General features: G+C 35.5%; 1 protein-coding gene and 1 long non-coding RNA gene across 4 annotated transcripts in view; one reads left to right on the top strand and one right to left on the bottom strand.

Annotated features, from left to right (window-relative positions):
* The window catches only part of LOC306656451, a 561,410-nt gene extending 546,871 nt beyond the window's left edge, over positions 1–14,539 (bottom strand). The window contains exon 1 of the long non-coding RNA XR_013762516.1: positions 14,367–14,539. This is a non-coding gene — a long non-coding RNA (uncharacterized lncRNA). The remainder of the gene's footprint in view (positions 1–14,366) is intronic.
* SMURF2 (SMAD specific E3 ubiquitin protein ligase 2) overlaps positions 1–20,457 on the top strand; it is a 102,407-nt gene that overhangs the window by 28,140 nt on the left and 53,810 nt on the right. For all 3 annotated transcript variants that reach the window (XM_079131593.1, XM_079131595.1, XM_079131594.1), the window contains exon 2: positions 18,560–18,598. In XM_079131593.1, the coding sequence (XP_078987719.1) occupies positions 18,560–18,598 (39 nt within the window). The remainder of the gene's footprint in view (positions 1–18,559; positions 18,599–20,457) is intronic.

Below are 20,457 nucleotides of genomic sequence, written 5' to 3' on the forward strand. Positions count from 1 at the left end.
AGATTCATTTGATTTAATCTGTACACATTCTGTGGGAGGATTGTGAGGCAAGGAGTATGTTGGGGTATGCATGCTCAGTTTTTAGCCATGTGGTGTGGATTACACAGGACACTTCCGCTAGTCTAACTTCAGGCCTCTGAGCTAATGGAGAAATTTGTGATTAATGTGCCAACAGTATAAACTTCTGGAGATTAAGAGCTTTGCCTTTTTTCCCTTTTATAAAGAGAGAGTCTTAGAATAACAGGATGGAATGGCCAAGAGATGATGAGAGGTCTGGTATGATACTAAAGTGCTGATCTTCTCTAATCTATAATTTCCTTCTATAGAATGGGAATAATAATATTAATCCAAAGGAATTAATGAGCTAACCCATATAAAGTACCTGAGAAGTAGAAGACACTCAATGAATGTTAGTTAATATTGTGCACATGCTTCTTATGTCCAATAAAAAGAGTGTGTGATCATAAGTTGTAGGAGTTGAATTTAGGGTGTTTTCCAGTTTCTCTGTTTTGTTTACTTTATTTCATGTTTTTTTGTTTTGGGGGAGGGAGGTGATTAAGTACATTTTGTGTTCTGAAAGTGTATCATAGGAGCCAAGCTTATTTTCACATATCAGTCAAGACTCGTTCCTTATCTGTCAAAGTTTAAGTAATTTAGTTCTAGAGCTCCTGTCTGGTTCTATCAAATACTCCTTTCTTCTTCTTTCAGAATTTAAATATCTATGTGTCTCTCATCTTTAAAATTCCTGCCTTAGTCCATTTTCTTCAATTCCCTCCTTTTTTTCAGGTTGACTTTGAGAAAAGAATAGTCTTGCTCTTCTTTCTGTGTTTTCACCTTTCATTTAAGTAGCAACTCAGATTTTGGCCCGTTACTCTTTTGAAACTGTTCTTGGTGAAGATGCTGGTCCTCTAAGTGATTAAACAGATTTTTTAAAAATTTTACTTGCCTGTATCTCAGTACTTCATTTAACTAACAGTTGCTTTTTCAGGGGCACCCAAGACCTAATTGAGTGCTGGTGAAAGTAGGGCCTTTGGATACATGTTGTAAGTTCTCTCAAGTCATGCAGAGAAAGCCCTTAGCTGGGACCTGTAAAAATCCTGTAAAGGCAACTGTACTCATCATCAGTTCAGTTAATGAGAGGCAGACTCTGGGTAGCTCTTATAATTTTCTAAAAACAGTTTTAAAAAATCTATTTGTGCTAATAAACTTGTTAAAACTCTGCATGGACTGATATTTGTGTTTCCCTTTTCCCCCACCATAGTTGTTCTTGTGGCTTTAAATATAAATTTTTAGTTTGACAATATTAACAGACAGTTCTCTTGCTTTACTGCTCACATCTAACCTGTTGCACCAGTTTGGGTGTGGTGGCAGGAACTAATTTCTTGTGTTTTGGCCAGTAAGCCCTCTGTACACTTACAGAGTAAGTGGCTCTCTTTCTTTTGTGGTATTTAATTTGAGCAGGATCATATATTTTTAGAAATTCCCAAAAGGCTGATAATCTCTCAAATGAAATGATTTTCTACTTGATGTAGGCATGAAGACTTTGGAAGCATCTTGTAAACAAAACAAAACACACACACAACCTCTTCTAGGATTTTTGCTAACTGCTTCATCTGCATTAACTTTATATTTCTTCTTCTTGGGGCAAAAGCAGGTGCTTATTTCTTCCATTCACTTCAGGTGGCCAGCCTGTCATTTTATTGTCCTCTCATAAATCCACTCCATTTACTGAGGTCAGATTTATAACTAATCTTCATGTTGAGAGTGTTACTCTGTGTATGTAATTGAAACATAGTTTCATGTAACTTAACTTGACACTTGATTAAACAGCTCCTTCTAGGTCCTTTTTGTCATTTGTTTTTGTGATTCCCAGGTCATTATTCTAAACCTAACTATTTGTAAGTTTTCTCTATATTTTCCTCAGGGCTTAAGATTACTTTGTCTTCCAGCAGCCTAGATTTCAGGGTAAACATTTTTCTTTCAGTCATGTCACCAAATTCATTTTTTATAGACTTCAGGTCAAAACTTCTCAATGCAGCTGTTTCTGTAGTTCTGAATAGGCTTTCTTTTGTTGTGGAAAGTTTACCTTTTTATTACTATGATTGATTCTCCTAGCCTTTGTTTTTCTTAGTTCTGCTTTTTAGTTTGCTTTCTGTCTCTTTTTATTATTCTTAAAATTTTGTTAACATGATGTTCATTTTAACCTCTTTTTTTAACATTGATTTACCTGATGGACTTTTCTTTATACTACAGTATTATTAAAAAGTTATCTTCCAGATTTTCCCCTTGGACATAAGTCTCCATCTCTGATTCCTTCTGAGGATGTCAGTTGGTTCCCCTGGGAAATTTATCTCTTTGGAAACAGGGTTTACTGTGGAACTGGTTGTCTCTTTTAATTCTAATGCAGCAATAGTTGCTTTAACTTGCCTTAAGAATTCTTGTATAATCTTTACAATTTATAATCAGGTTTTGGGGAGAGGTGAAGTTGCCGCAGCAGATGAGGGGAGCTCTGTTCTCTCTAGATTTTACTCATAAGTAAATAGCAAAATGTAGTGAAAAGAGTTAATTGTGCTATATATTTTTTATATTTAAAATTTTTATAATTTATTATTAATTTTTGGTGATACTGGGGATTGATTCCAGAGACCCTCTCCCATTGAGCCACACCCCATCCCTTTTTAAAAGTAATTTTATTTTGAGACATGGTCTCATTAAGTTGCCCAGACTGGCATTGAACTTGTGATCTCCTTCTTCAATATTCAGAGTTACTGGAATCGCTGGCCTATGTCACCATGTCCAGATTAAAAAATTACACACTTTAAATATGTGAAATGTATTGCCAAGTACACCTAAAAATTATTGAAAAAGTGCAGTGGAAAGAGTATGAATTTTGAAGTAAGAAATTTGGATTTTAATCCCTTTTCTTCTTGGTAGTTTTTTTAAAAAAAATTCTTTGGTTGTCACCGGACCTTTATTTTATTTATTTATATGCAGTGCTGAGAATCGAACCCAGTGCCTCACACATGCAAGGCAAGCACTCTACCACTGAGCTACAACCCCAGCCTCAACCTGGTAGTTTTGAAATACTTAGTTTTCTTATGAGAAAAGCTGTATCCACCTCATTTAGTTGATGTGATTTTTAAAAGCCCAGTTTATATCAAAGGTGGTATGTAGAAGATAGTATCTTATCTATTCACTAAAGCTTTTGTTTCCTACTTAAGAAATAGACCTCAGACCATTATGACAGTCCAACATGCTGAGAGCTTCATTCATTTAGTTAAGGAGTATTGAGTACTTGATGTATGTCAGGCATTATGGTAGAAGGTATGTTAAGGCATTATTTGTAAAGTAGCTTACAGTATGGTGTTTCACTGTACTTTGTTAAGTGCTATGGTAGAGGTAAACACAGTACCCTAAGAAGACTCGGAAAGGAAAACCTAATTTGACCAGGTTAGTAGAGATCTGAATAGATGTTAAGACGACTTTTTGAGTAAAGGTGAAGCGATGATTGTGCTCAGTTTTTAAGGATAATAGGATTTATCTGGGTGTATAAGCTGAGGAATAATGAAGGAGGCATTTTGCATTGAAGGAATATGGTAGATGAAAGGTACTTTTGGAGGATATAGTGAGAGATTGTATTGGAGATCAGGATGTGTTTAGGTGTGTTAGAAAGCCTTGAGGGTCTTTTTAAAATTTTTTTTTAGATGTTGATAGACCTTTATTTTATTCATTTATTTATATGTGGTGCTGAGAATCAAACCCAGTGCCTCACACATGCTAGGCAAGGGTTCTACCACTGAGCCACAACCCTAGCCCCCTTTGAGGGTTTTTAAGCAAGTAAGTAAGTAATACAGTCCAAGTTCTGTTTTAGAAAGCTTTTAGAAGGTGCATGGATGATTAAGGATAAAAATTAACTTTCAGGTTTCCTTAATGACTGTATGAATTGATGATGCTGTTAAACTTGAGGGGAAGAAGGAAAGATGAGTTAGAATTTAATAATGGGGAAAACCTTAGAAACAGCTACTGAAGAGAAAATAGTATTAAAGAACAAAAATTGAGCACTGAGTAAAGAAGTTTTACTGCCCATCTGGGAACCTAGTCTAACAGAGTAGTTTCTAGGAGAGAGAGATGGAGTAGGTCTTTTAAAACTAAACAACCACAAAACGTCTCTGTTTCCTGTTTGGAAAGCAAAATCTCTGCATGTTTTGATAGGCTGGTGATACATATCTGTTGACCAGATAAGGCAGTGGCCTGTGTATGTGTCTTAATTGAATGTGCCTGTCATGAAATTATAAGGTGTAGCTAGTTGCCAGTGCGCAGGCTAAACAGGAATTAAATAAATTTAAGCTCAGTACTTCTGTGCTAAGAGAAAATAATGGTTACTTCTTGTTTGAATTAACTCACCAGAATAATACTGTAATAATCATTAAAAAAAAAAAAGAACAGATGATTCTGTTTTCTAACATGATGTACAGGAGCTGTTTTTATCTGGGATTATGGGGCAAGTTCTGTGATTCTTGGGTCATTTGCTTTTGAAGACCTTTTAATTAGACTCAGTTTAAGAAGACCATTCAAGGGCATAGAAATCCACTGTTTCAGGCTGGTAGCTTGTTTTAACATAAACTCATGTATTAGGACCTTGAAGCTTGGCTTTTGTAGCTATTGAGAAAAGGACCTGAAATGGCCCTCTTAAGTGTGGTCCTTTCCAGTGAGGAAATTTAGCATACTTTTTGGGCATAATACTGAGTATATCAGGTTTGGAACGATGGTATAGCCATTAATGCAACTGACATTTAGGCTAGGAAAACTAGAGACAATATCAATAGTGGGGTTTCTGTGTTAAGAGGATGTTATAGAGTTTATGTTTCACTCTTCCAGTGAAATAAATTCTCTGATCATTTAAAAGAAAAACAGGGATTCCCCATATTTGTTATAGTGAACCTACTTCAGTGCCTGTATGTGCAGTGGTTACACTGTGTCTTGCATGAGGAATGTCTTTGTCATTTTTAAGATTAAACCATATGCAACAACAGTATTAAACCAGAGTTGACAAAAGGGGGAATTTTGGTAGGGATAGAGCTGAAGAATCAATTTGAACTCTTTTTTTTGGGTGGTTGGGACCAGGGATTGAACTTCAGGGGCACTTGACCACTTAGCCACATCTCCAGCCCTGTTTTGTATTTTATTTAGAGACAGGTCTCACGAGCTGCTTATACCGTTGCTGAGGTTGGCTTTGAACTGGTGATTCTCCTGCTCAGCCTCCCCAGTTGCTGGACTTAGAGGTGTGTATCACCATACCTGGCTTCACTTTTAATTCTTATTAGCATTATATATTTGGTCTGTGATAGAATGTTTAGGCTAAAGAGTGTGGTTATCTGATCCAACAGTGAGTTAGGAGGCCAGTATATGCAAGAAACAAAAGTGTTTAGAGTGTTGTAATTTGTTTTGTGTATACTTTACATCTAGAATCTCTAAATGTGTGTCTTGTGTAGAACATTTAGTTTGATGATAGTGTCAACAGAGCAAAACCTGGCAAATTAGCCAGAACAGAATCATTCTGTAGGTTCTCAAGTGTTGGTAGTCTGTTGGCTCCACTGGGTGGCTTAATCTTACGATTTTTTTGAGACCCCCCAAAACCGTTTAAAGAACATAGGCTATCAAGGTCTGAAGATTGTGTACTCAACGAAAAAATTTTATTGCCAGGGTGGGGTAGTGGCACACTCCTGTAATCCCAGCAACTTGGGAGACTGAAGCAGGAGGATTGCAAGTTTCAGGCTAGCCTCAGCAGTTTAGTGATGCCCTAAGCATTAACTTAGTGAGACCCTGTCTTAAAACAAAAAGGGCTGGGTATGTGGCTCAGGGGTTAAGTTCCCCAGGGTTCAGTCCCTGGTACCAAAAACAACCCCTCCCCCCCCAAAACAACAACAACAACAACAAAAAACCCAAAACTTCATTGCCAAGCAGGGAACCTGGATCTTAGAATCTGGGCAGGTACTCGGGGATGGAGAAATGGGATAAATCCTTTATGCCAAAAGACAGTAAACTGTCTTTGTTTCATATGAGAAAAACCATCCCATATCTATGAGTGTTCTTGATCGGCAGGTGGTATCTGGATTTTTTTGTTGGTAGCACAGAGCTGACTGGAGATGGTTCGTACTGTATGTATGATATGAAATTATGACATCTAACTGTCCATATATGTGATATGTCTGAGTTAGGATTATGTCACCTAGTCATATTTGCATTGCCATCAGTGGACTAGGGGGTCAGGCTAGGGTTTAGTAGTCATTTATATATGAAGACATGTGTTAGTCATTTTTGTGTTGCTATGACCAAATACCTCGTAAGAACAATTTACCGCTGGATGTGGTGGCACGTGCTTATAATCCAGTGGCTTGGGAGGCTGAGGCAGGAGGATCGAAAGTTCAAAGCCAGCCTCAGCAATTTAGCGAGGTCCTAAGCAACTTGCAAGACCCTGTCTCAAAAAATAAAAAGGTCTGGGGATGTGGCTTAGTGGTTAAGCACCCCTGGGTTCAATCCCCAGTACCAAACAAAACAAAACAAAAACCACTCAGGAGGATTGCGAGTTTAAGGCCAGCGTGGGCAATTTAGTGACTCCAGCCCTTTATGTTCTTTTTTTTTTTTTTATGGTACTGGGGATTGAACCCGGAGCTTGTGCATGTGAGGCAAGCACTCTACCAAACTGAGCTTACATCCCAGCCTCCTTTATGTTATTCTTTACTGAGGTTCTTAATCTAGAAATACCTGGTATGTGGATGAGCTTTTGCATTGCTATAAACTCTATAAGGTGTATATTTGTGTGTGTGTTGGTACAGTTTTCATCAGATTTCCAAGGGGGCCCTTATCACTACCATCTCATTTCCCCCCAAATTAAGAATCTTTACCCAAGACCATGGTTCTTGAAGTGTGGGTGCAGAGAATAGCAGCATCAGCATCACCTGGGAATTTAGAAACCCTCAAGATAGAACCTCTTAATCCTATAATATATATACTGATATTAATTTACTGGTGTTGTTATAGAATTATTATTATTATTATTATTATTTTTGCAGTCCTGGGGATTGAACCCAGGGCCTTGTGCTTAGAAGGCAAGCACTCTACCAACTGAGCCATATCCCCAGTCCTAGAATTATTTTTTTTTAATATTTTTAGTTGTATATGAGTGCAATACCTTTATTTATTTATTTTTTTATGTGGTGCTGAGGATCAAACCCAGTGCTTCATACATGCTAGGCAACTGCTCCACTGCTGAGCTACAATCCCAGCCCTATAGAATGATTTTTTAGTTTAACGTATTTGTACTCTTCATTGTGTTTTTGAATATGACAGTGCTTTGGTAAACATTGTGGATTACTTTTATCTTAAAGAAGGCATTTTTGGTTGCAAGTGAAAAAACCCACTCAGACCAACTTAAGCAAAAAGATAAATTGTGAGAGGACCCAGTTTTGGTACCAAAAAGGGAAAGTGCAGCCTGGCTTTAAGAAGAGAAAGGATCCAGGGACTGGTGAACCTCAGGAACTGAGACTGCTATTTCCAGTTGCCATTTAGAGCCCATTTATAACAATCATCTTTCTAGGTGCCTAGCTAACTCCTCCTCCATAGTGTCTCTGACTCTCAGTGCTAACTTCCTAGGAGAGAGGATCTGACTGGCTTATACCACTGGTGCCTTCTTGTTATCCAGTAAGCTGTGGCCAGTATATCAGGGTCACATACTGCACGTATGTTCACAGGTCACCTATCCTTTTGGTTTATGACTTTTGCTCTAGCTATAGATTATATTTTATTGAGGTAGTATAATTTATAGTATTTTGATAGCTTTTTAAAGTTAAGTAGGACTCTTTATTTGTAGAATTACTTGATTTGCTTTTTAGTAGTGAGTTGTTCGTTTTAAGCTTTCTGTTTCAACTTTTCCCAAAACAACTCATCACAAATTTTTTGGTGACTATTGTAATTACATTGTAGATTTTAAGTTGTTTAGTAGAACCACCCTATTATAATTTGACTTACTTATTTATTTATTTTCTGGTGTTGGAGATAGAACTCAGTGGCACTCGACCACTGAGCCACATCCCCAGCCCAGTTTTGTATTTTATTTAGAGACAGGGTCTCACTGAGTTGCTTAGCACCTCACTCTGCTGAGGATGGCTTTGAACTGGCAATCCTCCTGCCTCAGCCTCTGGAGCCTCTGGGATTATAGATGTGCACACCACACCTGGCTCTGACTTATTTTTGCATTTATTGGGGAGAGGGATATGGAAATATGCCTTGAAATTATCAAACTGTACAGTTAAGACAGCTTTTCTTAGTTTAAACTCTTTCCTTTCTATGTCTTGTAGATTTAACAAAAAGGTACTGGTAGGTTTCCAGTGCCTTATTTTATATATTTATTAGCTAGATGTTTTGGGACCATTATGTGCAAATTTGAATCAGTAAAATTTTTGCCACTTTAATTGTCAGTAATTTTTTCTTCATTCAAACTTTCTGTAGCAACTTAAAACTGTCATTTGACTATAACTTGGATAAGGATGATGCACATGGCAATATTTCATTATAGGAAGAATCTGGGAAATGAAAAGCATATTCCTTTGCATTGGAAATTTTACTAGGAAATACTTAAAACTTTTGGCTTTCAGTGGAGTAAGAAGGAGGAACAGTAGAAAAAGAAAGTGTTTTGGTTTTGTTTTGGTACTGGGGATTGAATGCAAGGGCTCTCTGCCACTAAGCTGCATCTCCAGTCTTTTTAATTTTGAGACAAGGTCTCTCTGAGTTGCCCACTTAGATACACACACACACACCAATCCCTGGGTTCAATCCTCAGTACTGTTAAAAAAAAAAAAAAAAAATGGCCATAAAGGGACTGGGGATATAGCTCAGTTGGTAGAGTGCTTCCCTTGCAAGCATAAGGCCCTGGGTTCAATCCCCAGCACCGCAAAACAAAACAAAACAAAAGAAAACAAAAAACCCATAAAGATTTTAAAAATATAAACAGCTTCAGTAGGGAAACTGATGAATTCCATTTGGAGTAAATAGAATTATTTGAAGTTCTGGTGAAGTATCTTAAGTGTGTATGTTTGGTAGACTGATGAAATTGGTAGTGAAATGAGGCTAGACATATAGATTGGAATTCACTTATTTACTGAAAGCTTATTTAGGTACATAAGCGTTTTTATGGATTAAATATATCTCCACAAATTATTATGTTGGAGCTTAATGTCCAATGTGATGTTATTTAAAGAATGGGAGGAAATTAGGTTATGAGGTTGGAGCACTACTCAGTAGACAAAAGAGAGACGATTCTCCTCTCCACCATGCAAGAAAACAGCAAGAAGACACCTGTCTCCTATCCAGGAAGAAGGTCCTCATTAGACATTTAATCTTACTGGCACCTGATCTTGGACTTTCCATCTTGCAGAACTATGAGAAATAAGTGTTTGTTGTTTAAGCTACCCAGACTATGGTATTTGTTTGGCAGCCCAAGCTAAGACAGATTTCTTGCCAAACCCCTTTCTTTTTTAAGGTACCTGAAGTCTGAGAGAATTTCTTTAGAAATTTTAGAGTAGGAAGAATGACAGCTAATATTTGAGCCCTATGTAGTAGGTACTCAGTGTTCTGTGTGTTTCAGTTTGTTTAATCTTTAAATCGACACTGAGGTGACAGTGTCCTCATTTTATCCCTATTTTCAGATGGGGCATCTGAAGCAAAGTGACATTAAGTAGTTTTCAGGGCATTCTGATCCTCAGTGTTTATGGTGTTTACAGTTTAAGACTGTATCATACTGTCTCAAAAAAAAAGTAAGAAAAAAGAAATTAAAAAGAGAGAGAAAGAAAAAGGAGAAAAACTTGGGAGTGGCTAGAAAGTGTTTTGAATCTTTCCCTACATATAAAATAAGTATTTAGGCATTATGGAAAGGACTGTGTACACAAACTTTACAGTAAGGTTTTCTTCCCTTGGAATGCAGCTTCTCTTATTATTTGGCATAATTTAGGTATTCTCTTTCAACCTCTTGGACAACCAGCAGTTAGGAGTGGGTCTGTTTGATTTATTGTTTTCTCTTTCTTTCTTTTTTCTTTTCTGAGTTCAAGGCTGCCTTGAACTTGCCATTGTCTTACTTTAACCTCAGTAGTCTCTGGAATTACAGGCTGGCCTGAGTGGGTCTGTTGGAATGAAGGTGTCCCTTAAAGGAGGTGGTGACTGAGTCTCAGAATAATGCTTATGTGGTGCTGAGGATAGAACCCAGTGCCCCACACATGCAAGGCAAGTGTTCTACCACTGAGCCACAACCCCAGGCCCTTCAGGATAATGTTTAGTCTGCAAACAGCATAGGAGATGCTTAAAACATTGTGAATTATAAATGAAAGATGATACCTTTATGAATTTTCATTCTCAAGTTAGAGAAAATAATCCACAGAAATACTGGTTTAAGATACATAGCTAAAATGCTTTCAGATGGGTTCTCAAAATATAGCTTCTATAGTGTGCTTGCTATGCGCTAGGTATCTAGATTACATACTTTGTATTTGTCTCTTGCTGAACGTACTGCTTGACTTTTTTTTAATTTTTAAGATGTGAACTTAGATCAGATCTTGATTATTATGCTGGTTGAAAGACAGATTACTTTAAAATTACTATTAGGAAACATTTTTAACTGTGACTAGAACAAATAGTATCTGCATTTATTATGTCAAAGTAGATTATTATTTTTGTATTGAAAAAGTTCAACTTGTACCTGATTTTTAAAAAAAGCATATGTATACCCTAGTCTTGTTTTATTTATATATTTATTTGTTTGTTTGTTTGTTTATTTAGCAGTGCTGGGGATTGAACCCAGGGCCTTGTGCTTGTGAGGCAAGCACTCTACTGACTGAGCTATCTCTCCGGCCCTAGTCTTGTTTTATTCATTTAAATTGTGCTAGGCATGGTGGGTGCCTGTAATCCTTGCTTCTTGGGAGACTGAGTCAGGAGGATGGCAAGTTGAAACCAGCCCGGGCAATTTCATGAGACCCTGTCTTAAAATTTAACCCTGCAATTACAAAAAAAAAATTAAAAATAAAAAAAAAATTAAAAATAAAAACCAAACTTGTTTGGGAAGTTTTTTTAAGCCCAAATATTCATGTTTATTGAAATAAAAAAAAATTTTAAAAAGTTGATATGAACGGTTTAAAAAGGTAAGTTTTAAATTACCTTTTTAAAAATTAAAAAATTTAAATCAGAACCAATTTTGCCTTTGGTGAAACATTTAAATGTTGATATTGTTTATTTTTGTCAAGTTTACCTTATTATGAAAGAACCTGTTATCTTTTAATGTGTCATTCAACATACCAATTACATAACTGTCAGGTACTAAGTTAAACTTAAGAGGCCTAGATTATTCTGCAACATGCATGAAAGAAATTGCCTAAATGATTAAATATAGCTGTAAAAAAAACAATAGCCATAGAATGACATTGAGTTAAAGCACGGCTACTGTGTTTATAGAGATAAACTGCTATATGTATTGAAAGAGGAGAATTCCTAATTTTTTGGAGAAGACCTTTCTATAACCTAGGTTTCAATGAACTATTTTATGAATATCTGTCATCAATAATTGCTTTAACCTAAGTAGGATCCTGTGAGAAGGAAGATCAAACTTGGGAGAGTATGCTTCATTCATATGGTGGGTTTGGGTTCTGTTAGACTACTTGAGTTGGAATTTCAACTCTGTCACTTACAGTATAATTTTTTAGTAAATCTGTACCTGACGCTCAGTTTCTTCATCTCTGAAAATGTAGATATAATATCTCTGCTAACTTCACAAATGTTTGATATACACTTGCATATAGTAACTATTTGATAATTGTTATCCAGTGTCTTTATATTCCCTGCTACAATTGCATTTTATTAAATATATTATTTAAATAGACATTTTTAAAAAGCATAAGAAAATATTTTCTTGTGGAAAAAAAATTTTTTTTTTAAAATTACTGATTGAACCTAGGGGTACTTTACCACTGAGCTACATCCCCAGACCTTTTTATTTTTTATTTTGAGACAGGGTCTCGTCAAGTTGTTGAGGGTCTCATTAAGTTATTGAAGCTGACCTAGAAAACAGTCCTCTTGCCTCAGCCTTCCAAGTTGCTAGGCTTGGAGATGTGTACCACTACACCCAGCTACTTATGAATATTTTTACATAATTTTTAATGACTAATAGTATTTTAGCATGCTGTTTGCCATAATTTATTTATGGCTTCATTATTGTTAGGCTTATAGGGTTGTATCTGATACTTAAGCTCACTGCAACATTTTGTAATAATACTTTTATATGGGAATCTTCGTGTAGTGCTCGTTTCAAGAAAAATAAAAACTTAAATGTGTAAAAATTATATTGTCTGTAAGTTTTCTATAGAACTTAAATTTCATTTTTATTTCATGCTGGGGTCCAGTTAGAGGTTGTTTGTTGGAACAGAAATATCTAACCTTTTGTGTGAGTGATCAGGAATGGTGCATACTAGTAGACATTTGTAAATCACTGAGGTAACTTGCTGACGTTCATATAAAATGTGATTCTGGATTTCGGTTTTATTTTGCAATGATAACGTAAGTTCAAAGAACATCCAGAGAAATCTGGAGAAGTTTACTCTATACAAAAATAGTCTGTACAACTTTTGAGTTGCAGAAAGTGTTATACAATCTCTTTTTGTGGGGCAAAGGAAAATGGGATGTCCGAGCTCCCCCCTCCCCTTCTTTTTTCCTTTCTCTCAGGCAGTCTCATTCCAATCAGCAATGTAATTGGAATGCAACTCCATTCTGGAGGAGGAAGGGAAATTTTTGGCAAGGAGATGCCAAGCAGTTGTGAGCTTTATTCACATTAAGCATAGACAGTCATTCATTATGAATCCAGCTCAATCGAAAACAAGCATACTATTCTATCCCTACAGCTGGAATTTACTCTGATACTATGACCTGGTATGCTACATATAGATAATTCCTTTCTGACCAAAAAATAAATTATTGGCTAAGTGATAATATTTATTGTCATCTGTACTTCTGCAAACGGTTTTCTGTAATTGCTGCCTCAAATAAAACACACAAAACAGATTTTTACAGAATTATAAAACATTTCTTGAGAAAAAAAAGTTATTTATGACCTAATATTTGAATTATAGTTGACCTGTGAGTTCTGAGGGCAAAGGACCATGTCTTACTTATCTATGTAGCTGCAGAATCTATTCTAGTACTTGGCACAAAGTGAATGCTCAGGAAATCTTGGATGAAAAAAAAAAAAAAGAATGATGTAGGAAGTATCCCCTTCTCATTAAGTATCTTAAGATGCTTACAGCTGTATCCATGTGAAATAGGCATTATCAGTATACCCTAGCATAGCTTACCTTAGTTTATTTTGATCATCTCCTCTAATCATTTCAAATCATTTATCTGAAGAATGGGCAAGTGGAGTAACTAGAACATGATAGGTTTTAGGGATGTAGACCTAAGAATGAGAAGTACTTTAAAGGAATTCAAGAAGGGTAGTAACAAGATCAAAGTATTGTAGGGCTGGGATTGTGGTTCAGCGGTAAGAGTTCTTGTCTAGCATTCGTGAGGCACTGGGTTTGATTCTCAGCACTGCATATAAATAAATACATAAAGGTCCATCAACAACTAAAAAAATTTTTTTTAAAAGTAGTATTGTAAATTTAATCTGTACATCTACAGGTGGTTTGAGACATTGTCCCTAATGAACTGTAGCAGTAGTACTGTGCTGGTGAAATGTTACAGTTGTAGTTAGTGTTAATCAAAATTTGACATGATTACTAAATATCTGGAGTCAATATAATGTTCATTAAATTATATACTTAAGGCTTCTGTGCCCTTCTGTATATATAAGAACTACAGAAAGCTTACTAAGTATTAAAATACTGTGATACTAATAACTGTCTATGAGAAAGACTCTATACCGTAGCCTTTGTTCTGGCCCTGCCTACTTTACAAGAAATCTTTTCTAATTTGGCAGCATTTATTTTCTTCTTTCCCTTCTTCCTCTTCTTCCTTCTCCTTCAGATTGAGCCCAGGTATTCTTAACCACTGAGCCACATCTCAGACATTTTTTTAAAGAATTTTTTTAAGATGTTGATGGACTTTATTTTATTCATTTATTTATATGTGGTGTTGAGAATCAAACCCAGTGCCTCACACATGCTAGGTAAGCACTCTACTACTGAGTTATGACCCCAGCCCCTCAGATTTCTTTTATATTTTATTTAGAGACAGGCTCTCATTGAATTGCTTAGGGCCTTGCTCAGTTGTTGAGCCTGGCTTTGAACTTGAAGTCCTCCTGCCTCAGTTCCCCAAGCCATTAGGCTTATAGGCACCATACCTGGCTTGGCAGCGTTTCTTAACTTTATTTTTATTTGTCTTCTTTAAGAAACATTTAGAAAACAAATGAAATCTCCTCCAGACTGCCACTCCGCCTGAGCTTCAGAACTCCCAATCTTAGTTTTACTTTCCATTATAAAAAAAAGGGATGTTTATTAATAAAATTACAGTCTTCTTTGAGATAAATTCCCAAGAAATTAGAACAGTGCAATAAAGGCTCTAGTGTGTGAAAATAATTTATTTATACAAATAAAATTACCCGTTCTCAAATCACGTTTAGTAATCTTCCTTTAAAAAATTGCAAATAAGAGTTTTTACTTCCAGGGCATAAAATAATTATGCAAAAACTGGCTGGAGTTGATGAGAATTCAGCATTAAGGATAGCAATTTGACAATTCTAATAATTATTTTAAATTAAGTCTTGTTTCTTCTATGACCCTGATGTTATCTTTTCTAGTCTCTTAATTACTAAAATGCAATTTTTTTCATAAACTTTCAACCTTTTCTTAACATTCTTTGCTATTTTAATTTTTTAGTTACCCTTTATAATAGCATCTGATTTGTGATTTTTAAAAGAAAGTATTAAACATGACCTGAGAAGTGTGTTTAAAATAAAGTGTTTAAAATAATGATAAATAGAATATTTCATAAGTCAAAATCATGATTATATCAGGATTGATAATTTTATCTGCTATATAGTTGAAAAAATATCCTGTTTAATGAAATTATTTTAGGTTATTTTGAGATCTCTTTCATTTATTCAGCAGATACTGAGCGCCCATCAGATGCTAGATAAAAAGAGATAAGGGAGTGCACACCTGTAATCCCAGTGGCTTGGGATCCTGAGGTAGGAGGATCATGAGTTCAAAGCCATCCTCAGCAACAGTGAGATGCTAAGCGACTCAGTGAGACTGAGGCCCAGTCTCTAAATAAGATACAAAATAAGGCTGGGGATGTGGCTCAGTGGTTGAGTACCTCTGAGTTCAATCCCTGGTACCCGCTCTGCAAAAAGAGAGAGAGAGAGAGAGAGAGAGAGAGAGAGAGAGAGAGACAGAGAGACAGAGAGACAGAGAGAAACAGACAGACAGACGGGAGACATGATTTGTGCTGTATGGAGTTTGCTCCCACCATAGTTATAAGCAGCATTCTAAACTTAAACAGTTATAATGAAATGTGAAAAGTGCTTGTGGTAAGTATGGGCAAAATACAAGTCTGTGGAGGCTTAAGAGAAACATGTTCTAAAAGACTTCCTTCCCTTTTTGAGACTTTAAAGATGAGTAGGTGAAGAAGCTTGGAAGAATGTTTGAAGCAGAGGAAATGGCGCCTCAAGGCTGTGGTCATGTGAGATGTGGGGAATGCCTCTGAGAAAGTGAAAGTTTAGTATGGCTGAATTTTATACTTAGGGGCTTATGGGAAGTTTTGATGATAAAAAATGAGGACAATGAGGTAAATAGAAGCCAAGGCTTTTGAAGGCATTGAAGTCAAAATATGTTTGGGTCAGAAGACCTTTTTTAAGGATGGGAGAGAGGGAAATGGGTGAGTGTACAGCTGGTGGGGTGAGCCTTGAGGCAGGAGACTTAATTAGGAGGCGGTGGCAATTTTCTAACAGTAGTTGATAGTGACCTGAACTAAGGTGCTGTGGTACTGATCCTAGAGAGAAGTGAACAGATGAGGGATATATCAGAGAGAATTGATTAGAATCGATAATTGCCAACACAGATGGGTAGGGAGAGGAAAGGTGGTTGCTGTGACAGTTTCTGACTTGGGCAATAGAGAGGAAAGCAAGGCTATTTATTGAAGGAAACTGGAGGGAGGAGCAGGTTTGGGGGCAAAAGGAAGATGGTGATTTCATTTGTGAACATACTTAGTTTTGTGGACCTGGAGTTCAGGTTATAGCTAAGATTTGGGTTTTAGAGATTGAGGTATCATCAAAACCATAGAGTAAAATGGTTAAGACCAGGGGAGTATATGGAAAAGTGACTCTTCAAAGTCTTATTTCTAGAGGGAGGAAGAGTCTTGTCAATCTATGAATTCTCTCCCAGGAAAGATAGCTCTTTCCCCAGAAAAATATACATACTGATAGCAATTTACATATAATTTCAAGAGTTACCAAAAAAAAAGGGTATCTGTAATGCTCAGGTTATAGAGTAAAAGAGGAGGACCTAGGACAAAACCCTAAAGAAACTCAACTCTTATGGATGGAGTATAAGAAAATCTGGCAAGGAAGACTTAGAATGAATTTTATGCCCTATGTGAATGTGCTTTAAAACAGAACCAAAAGAAGAGAGAGCTTCCAGAAGAGGTAGTAGTCAATATTGGTAAATGCCTCTGAGGGTCAAGTGTAGCGAATGCAAATGTCCTTTGGATGGATTTAATATTAGATCCCTAGGTCTCTGGAGAAAAATAGTTGAGGGACTGTGATGAGGGAACAAGCCAAATTAAGTGGACTGAGGTATTAGAAGGAGGTAAAGAAGTGGAGTCAAAGTGTAGACAATTCTTTTTTTTTTTTTTTTTTTTTTTTAGTTGCCAATGGACTTTATTTATATGTGGTGCTGAAATCGAACCCAATGCCTCACACATGCTAGGCAAATGCTCTACCACTGAGCCACTACTCCAGCCCATAGACAGTTCTTTTGAAGATGTGTCATTAGGAAGGGAACAGGTTGCTAGAGGGACACTTACTTAAGACTTGAGTATGTTTAAATGCTGACAAAGTGGAGACGAGGTAGATGTGTAAGATGGCGCTCAAGTTCCCTGGTAACATGGTAGATTGTGTGTGAGATCCAGAGGCAGGAGAGTGGATATTGTAAGTGGCAGGAAAAAGAAAAAAATGAGTATGAAAAGAATGAGTTTGTGGCAAGATGTTAGAGAAATTCTCATGTTTTTTTGTTCTCTAAAATAGGATTTGAAATGGTTTCACTTAATGAATTGTAGGATGGGTTGTGGTTTAAAAAAATCATTACCTCATTAATACCAGGATTATAATTTCGGGTTTGTATGTGTGTTGTATATGTATTGATCCTGAGTATTCTGTTCAGTTTATATGAAGTTTATAAAAGTTTGGGGAGAGATTCAGTTTGTAATTTGATATTTCTTAGTTATGGCCATGGTTTCCATGATTTTTTATGTTTTTAAAAACAAAACTTTTTAAAGACGTGGTCTGAGAGATTCTGACAAGTAAATCATTGTGCTTACTTACTATTTCATTTAATTACTAATAATGTCTGTTTTCAAAATAATTTTTACTCTATTTCTAAAGTGATTTACTTATATTTAGACTTCTTCCTGTTTCTTTTGTCAAATGCGTTTTATACTCTAAACTTTCGGTAATTGTAATTAATTAAACAGATCACTAAAACTGGAAATAGAAGTGGGTACAAATTAGCCAAACATTACATACATATTTTATAGATTTAATTAAGAATATGTGAAAATGAATCTTTTCACTAATTGGGTTTGATTTAAAGAAGTGTAAGTTTATAACTATATAACTAGTAATTTTTAAATTGAAATACAATTTATATACTGTTAAATTTATCCTCTTATAGTGTGCAGTGCAGTGATTTTTTAGTATATTAACATACATCCATGTAAGTAATTCTTTAATGCAGGAAAACTCAGACTTGTTATCTCTAGCTTTATATTAACTTTAAAGTTTAAAAGACACAGTAGACTCATTTGTGTCATTGAGGTAATGATTTAGGGGACGGTAATTTATTTTTCCTATAAAATTTCTATGGCATTTTGATAATAATAGCATGTTATTTTAAAAACGTCACACTTGTCTTGTGCATGATCCTTTTTAAGTGTAAAATTATTTCATCCTTCAAATAGACATGACAACCTGAATTTGTGTATCTTGTCCTTAGAATTATTTTTCCAATTGCTGATGGGTTTCTCTAAGAATATCTCTATGGAAGATAGGAATTGGGTCCTGATTAGATTATAGGATTTATACATTTCTTGCCCTCAACTGTTATTGGTGATCATTGCTAAAGTTGCAACCATTGCTGTTCAGCTGTCTTTTGTTTGTTATTCTTTAATGAACGTTTATGATCATATTTCATATAGGCACTGCAGTAAGGGTTTAATTATCCACTGTTGTTTTCAGTGTTTTAAAATGAAACAGTGCAATCTTACCATTTTATTTTAATTTTTCCCATGTATTTTTTTTTTGTTTCCTTTACAGTACTCTGTGCAAAAAACTTGGTGAAAAAGGATTTTTTCCGTAAGTAAATTAACTTTAAATATAAATCTTGCCTACCCTGTGTAAATTTTTTTGGATAACATTTTCAGAATTGTCTGGTTTAGGAATTTCTCTATTCAGAATATGTCAGTGTTATTTTATGAATGCTTTGGTTCAGAGCCATTCAGCATCACATTTTTCTAGGAAATTTTGTACTTTTTCAGCTTAACCCCATTCCTTTTATTCACCCTCATACATATTTATATGAATGTGTGTATGCAGATGAGTGTAATACATGTGGAAGTTGCAGATACTACTAGATTTTTAGAAAATATTTAATATTTTGTAAAGACCTTTTTAACATTTTATAGGAAATTTTATCTATGCATTCAGAATTTATTGGGAGTTAAAAAAAGTTTTTGAGCCTTCTTAGAATTTACAGAGTTGTAGGAAAGAAATCTCTGTCATGTTCGATTGTAAATATGCTTATGTCTCAAATTCCAAAGCAGAGGTATAGTGAATAGACTATGAATATGGGAACCAAGGGGTTGTAAAATTTTTTGTGGCTTTCTTTAGGATTAAGTTTTGTGAGAGAGGATTGGGTAGTAGCCTTCGTGTGTTAAAAATCTTACCCTTGTAATTTATGCTTTACAATAGTTTTAAGTTGAGTAAAAATTACACAATTTTTAGTAAAAACTGCTTAGTCAACAAAATTTTATATGTCAAATATTTGAAGTTAGAAACAGATGATTCATTAGATTTTAAAATTCGGGTCCTACCACCCAGGAAAAACATGCTGTATGCACAGATTTGGTATGATGTAATTTTTAGGTGTTTTGAATGTTTTAAAACAAAACAAAACAAAAAAAAACTTCTTGATATATTTTTATTTTTTTGGTACCAGGGATTGAACCCTGGGGAACCACATCTCTTAAAAAATTCTTACCCATTTTCCCAAAATTTCAGCAAGAAAATTTTCAACCACGAGGAAACATGTAAATTCTACTATTGTTAGTTTTATCACACATCTGTTCATATATCCATCATCTGTGTTTTCTTTAAAAAGATAGTGTCATTTTTTTCTCCTCTCTCTGTTTTTTGGTACCAGGGATTGAACCCAGGGTTGCTTAACTACTGAGCTACATCCCTAGCCCTTTTTTATATTTTCTTTAGAGACAGAGTCTTTTGAGCTGCTTAGGCCCTTGCTAAGTTGCTTAGGTTGGCTTTGATCTCACGATCCTCCTGCCTCAGCCTCCTGATGTGCTGGCATTGTAGGCCTGTGCCATCATGCCTGGCTATTTTTTTTTCTCTTTAATGAAACATTTAAAAAAGATTTTTGTGTAAGATAGTATATTGAAATATTTTATAGAGGCCAAATCAGAGTCACTCAGAAGCAAGATGTATTGGTTAAATGTTTTCTTTTTGTCTTTATGTAATCAAAAATAAAGTTTTGTTTCCTTTGGAAAGTGACTCAATTTTAAGTTAAAGTATCTATTTCATTATTCTCTCCATTCCCTGAGTACATTTGTGTAATAAGGAGGTTCTTGAGCTTTAACTATTCTATTTGACTTGGAAATTATGGGGAGAACTGAGAAATTTAAAAATACAGTTAACGCTTTAGCCACTTTATATTTACCGCTAGAGGTCTCACTAGTGTTGGAAAACTTGATCACTTTCGACCATGTTAGAGTAACTTGACTCTCAAGTTAAATTTTTGTAGAATAACATAATCAGGTTGAAACCCAGGTATTTCTTTTTCTTTTCTTTCTTTCTTTTTTTTGTGGTGTGTGTATAGAGCTTATATTTTGGTTTGTTGTGTCACTTAAAAGAAAAACCTAGGTGCCAGGGACTCAGACTTTCCTATTTTATTAAGAATCTGGATGCCACACCTGGAGGTTTGT

The sequence above is a fragment of the Sciurus vulgaris genome (assembly GCF_902686455.1).
Source record: "Sciurus vulgaris genome assembly, chromosome: 3".
Lineage (NCBI taxonomy): Eukaryota > Metazoa > Chordata > Mammalia > Rodentia > Sciuridae > Sciurus > Sciurus vulgaris.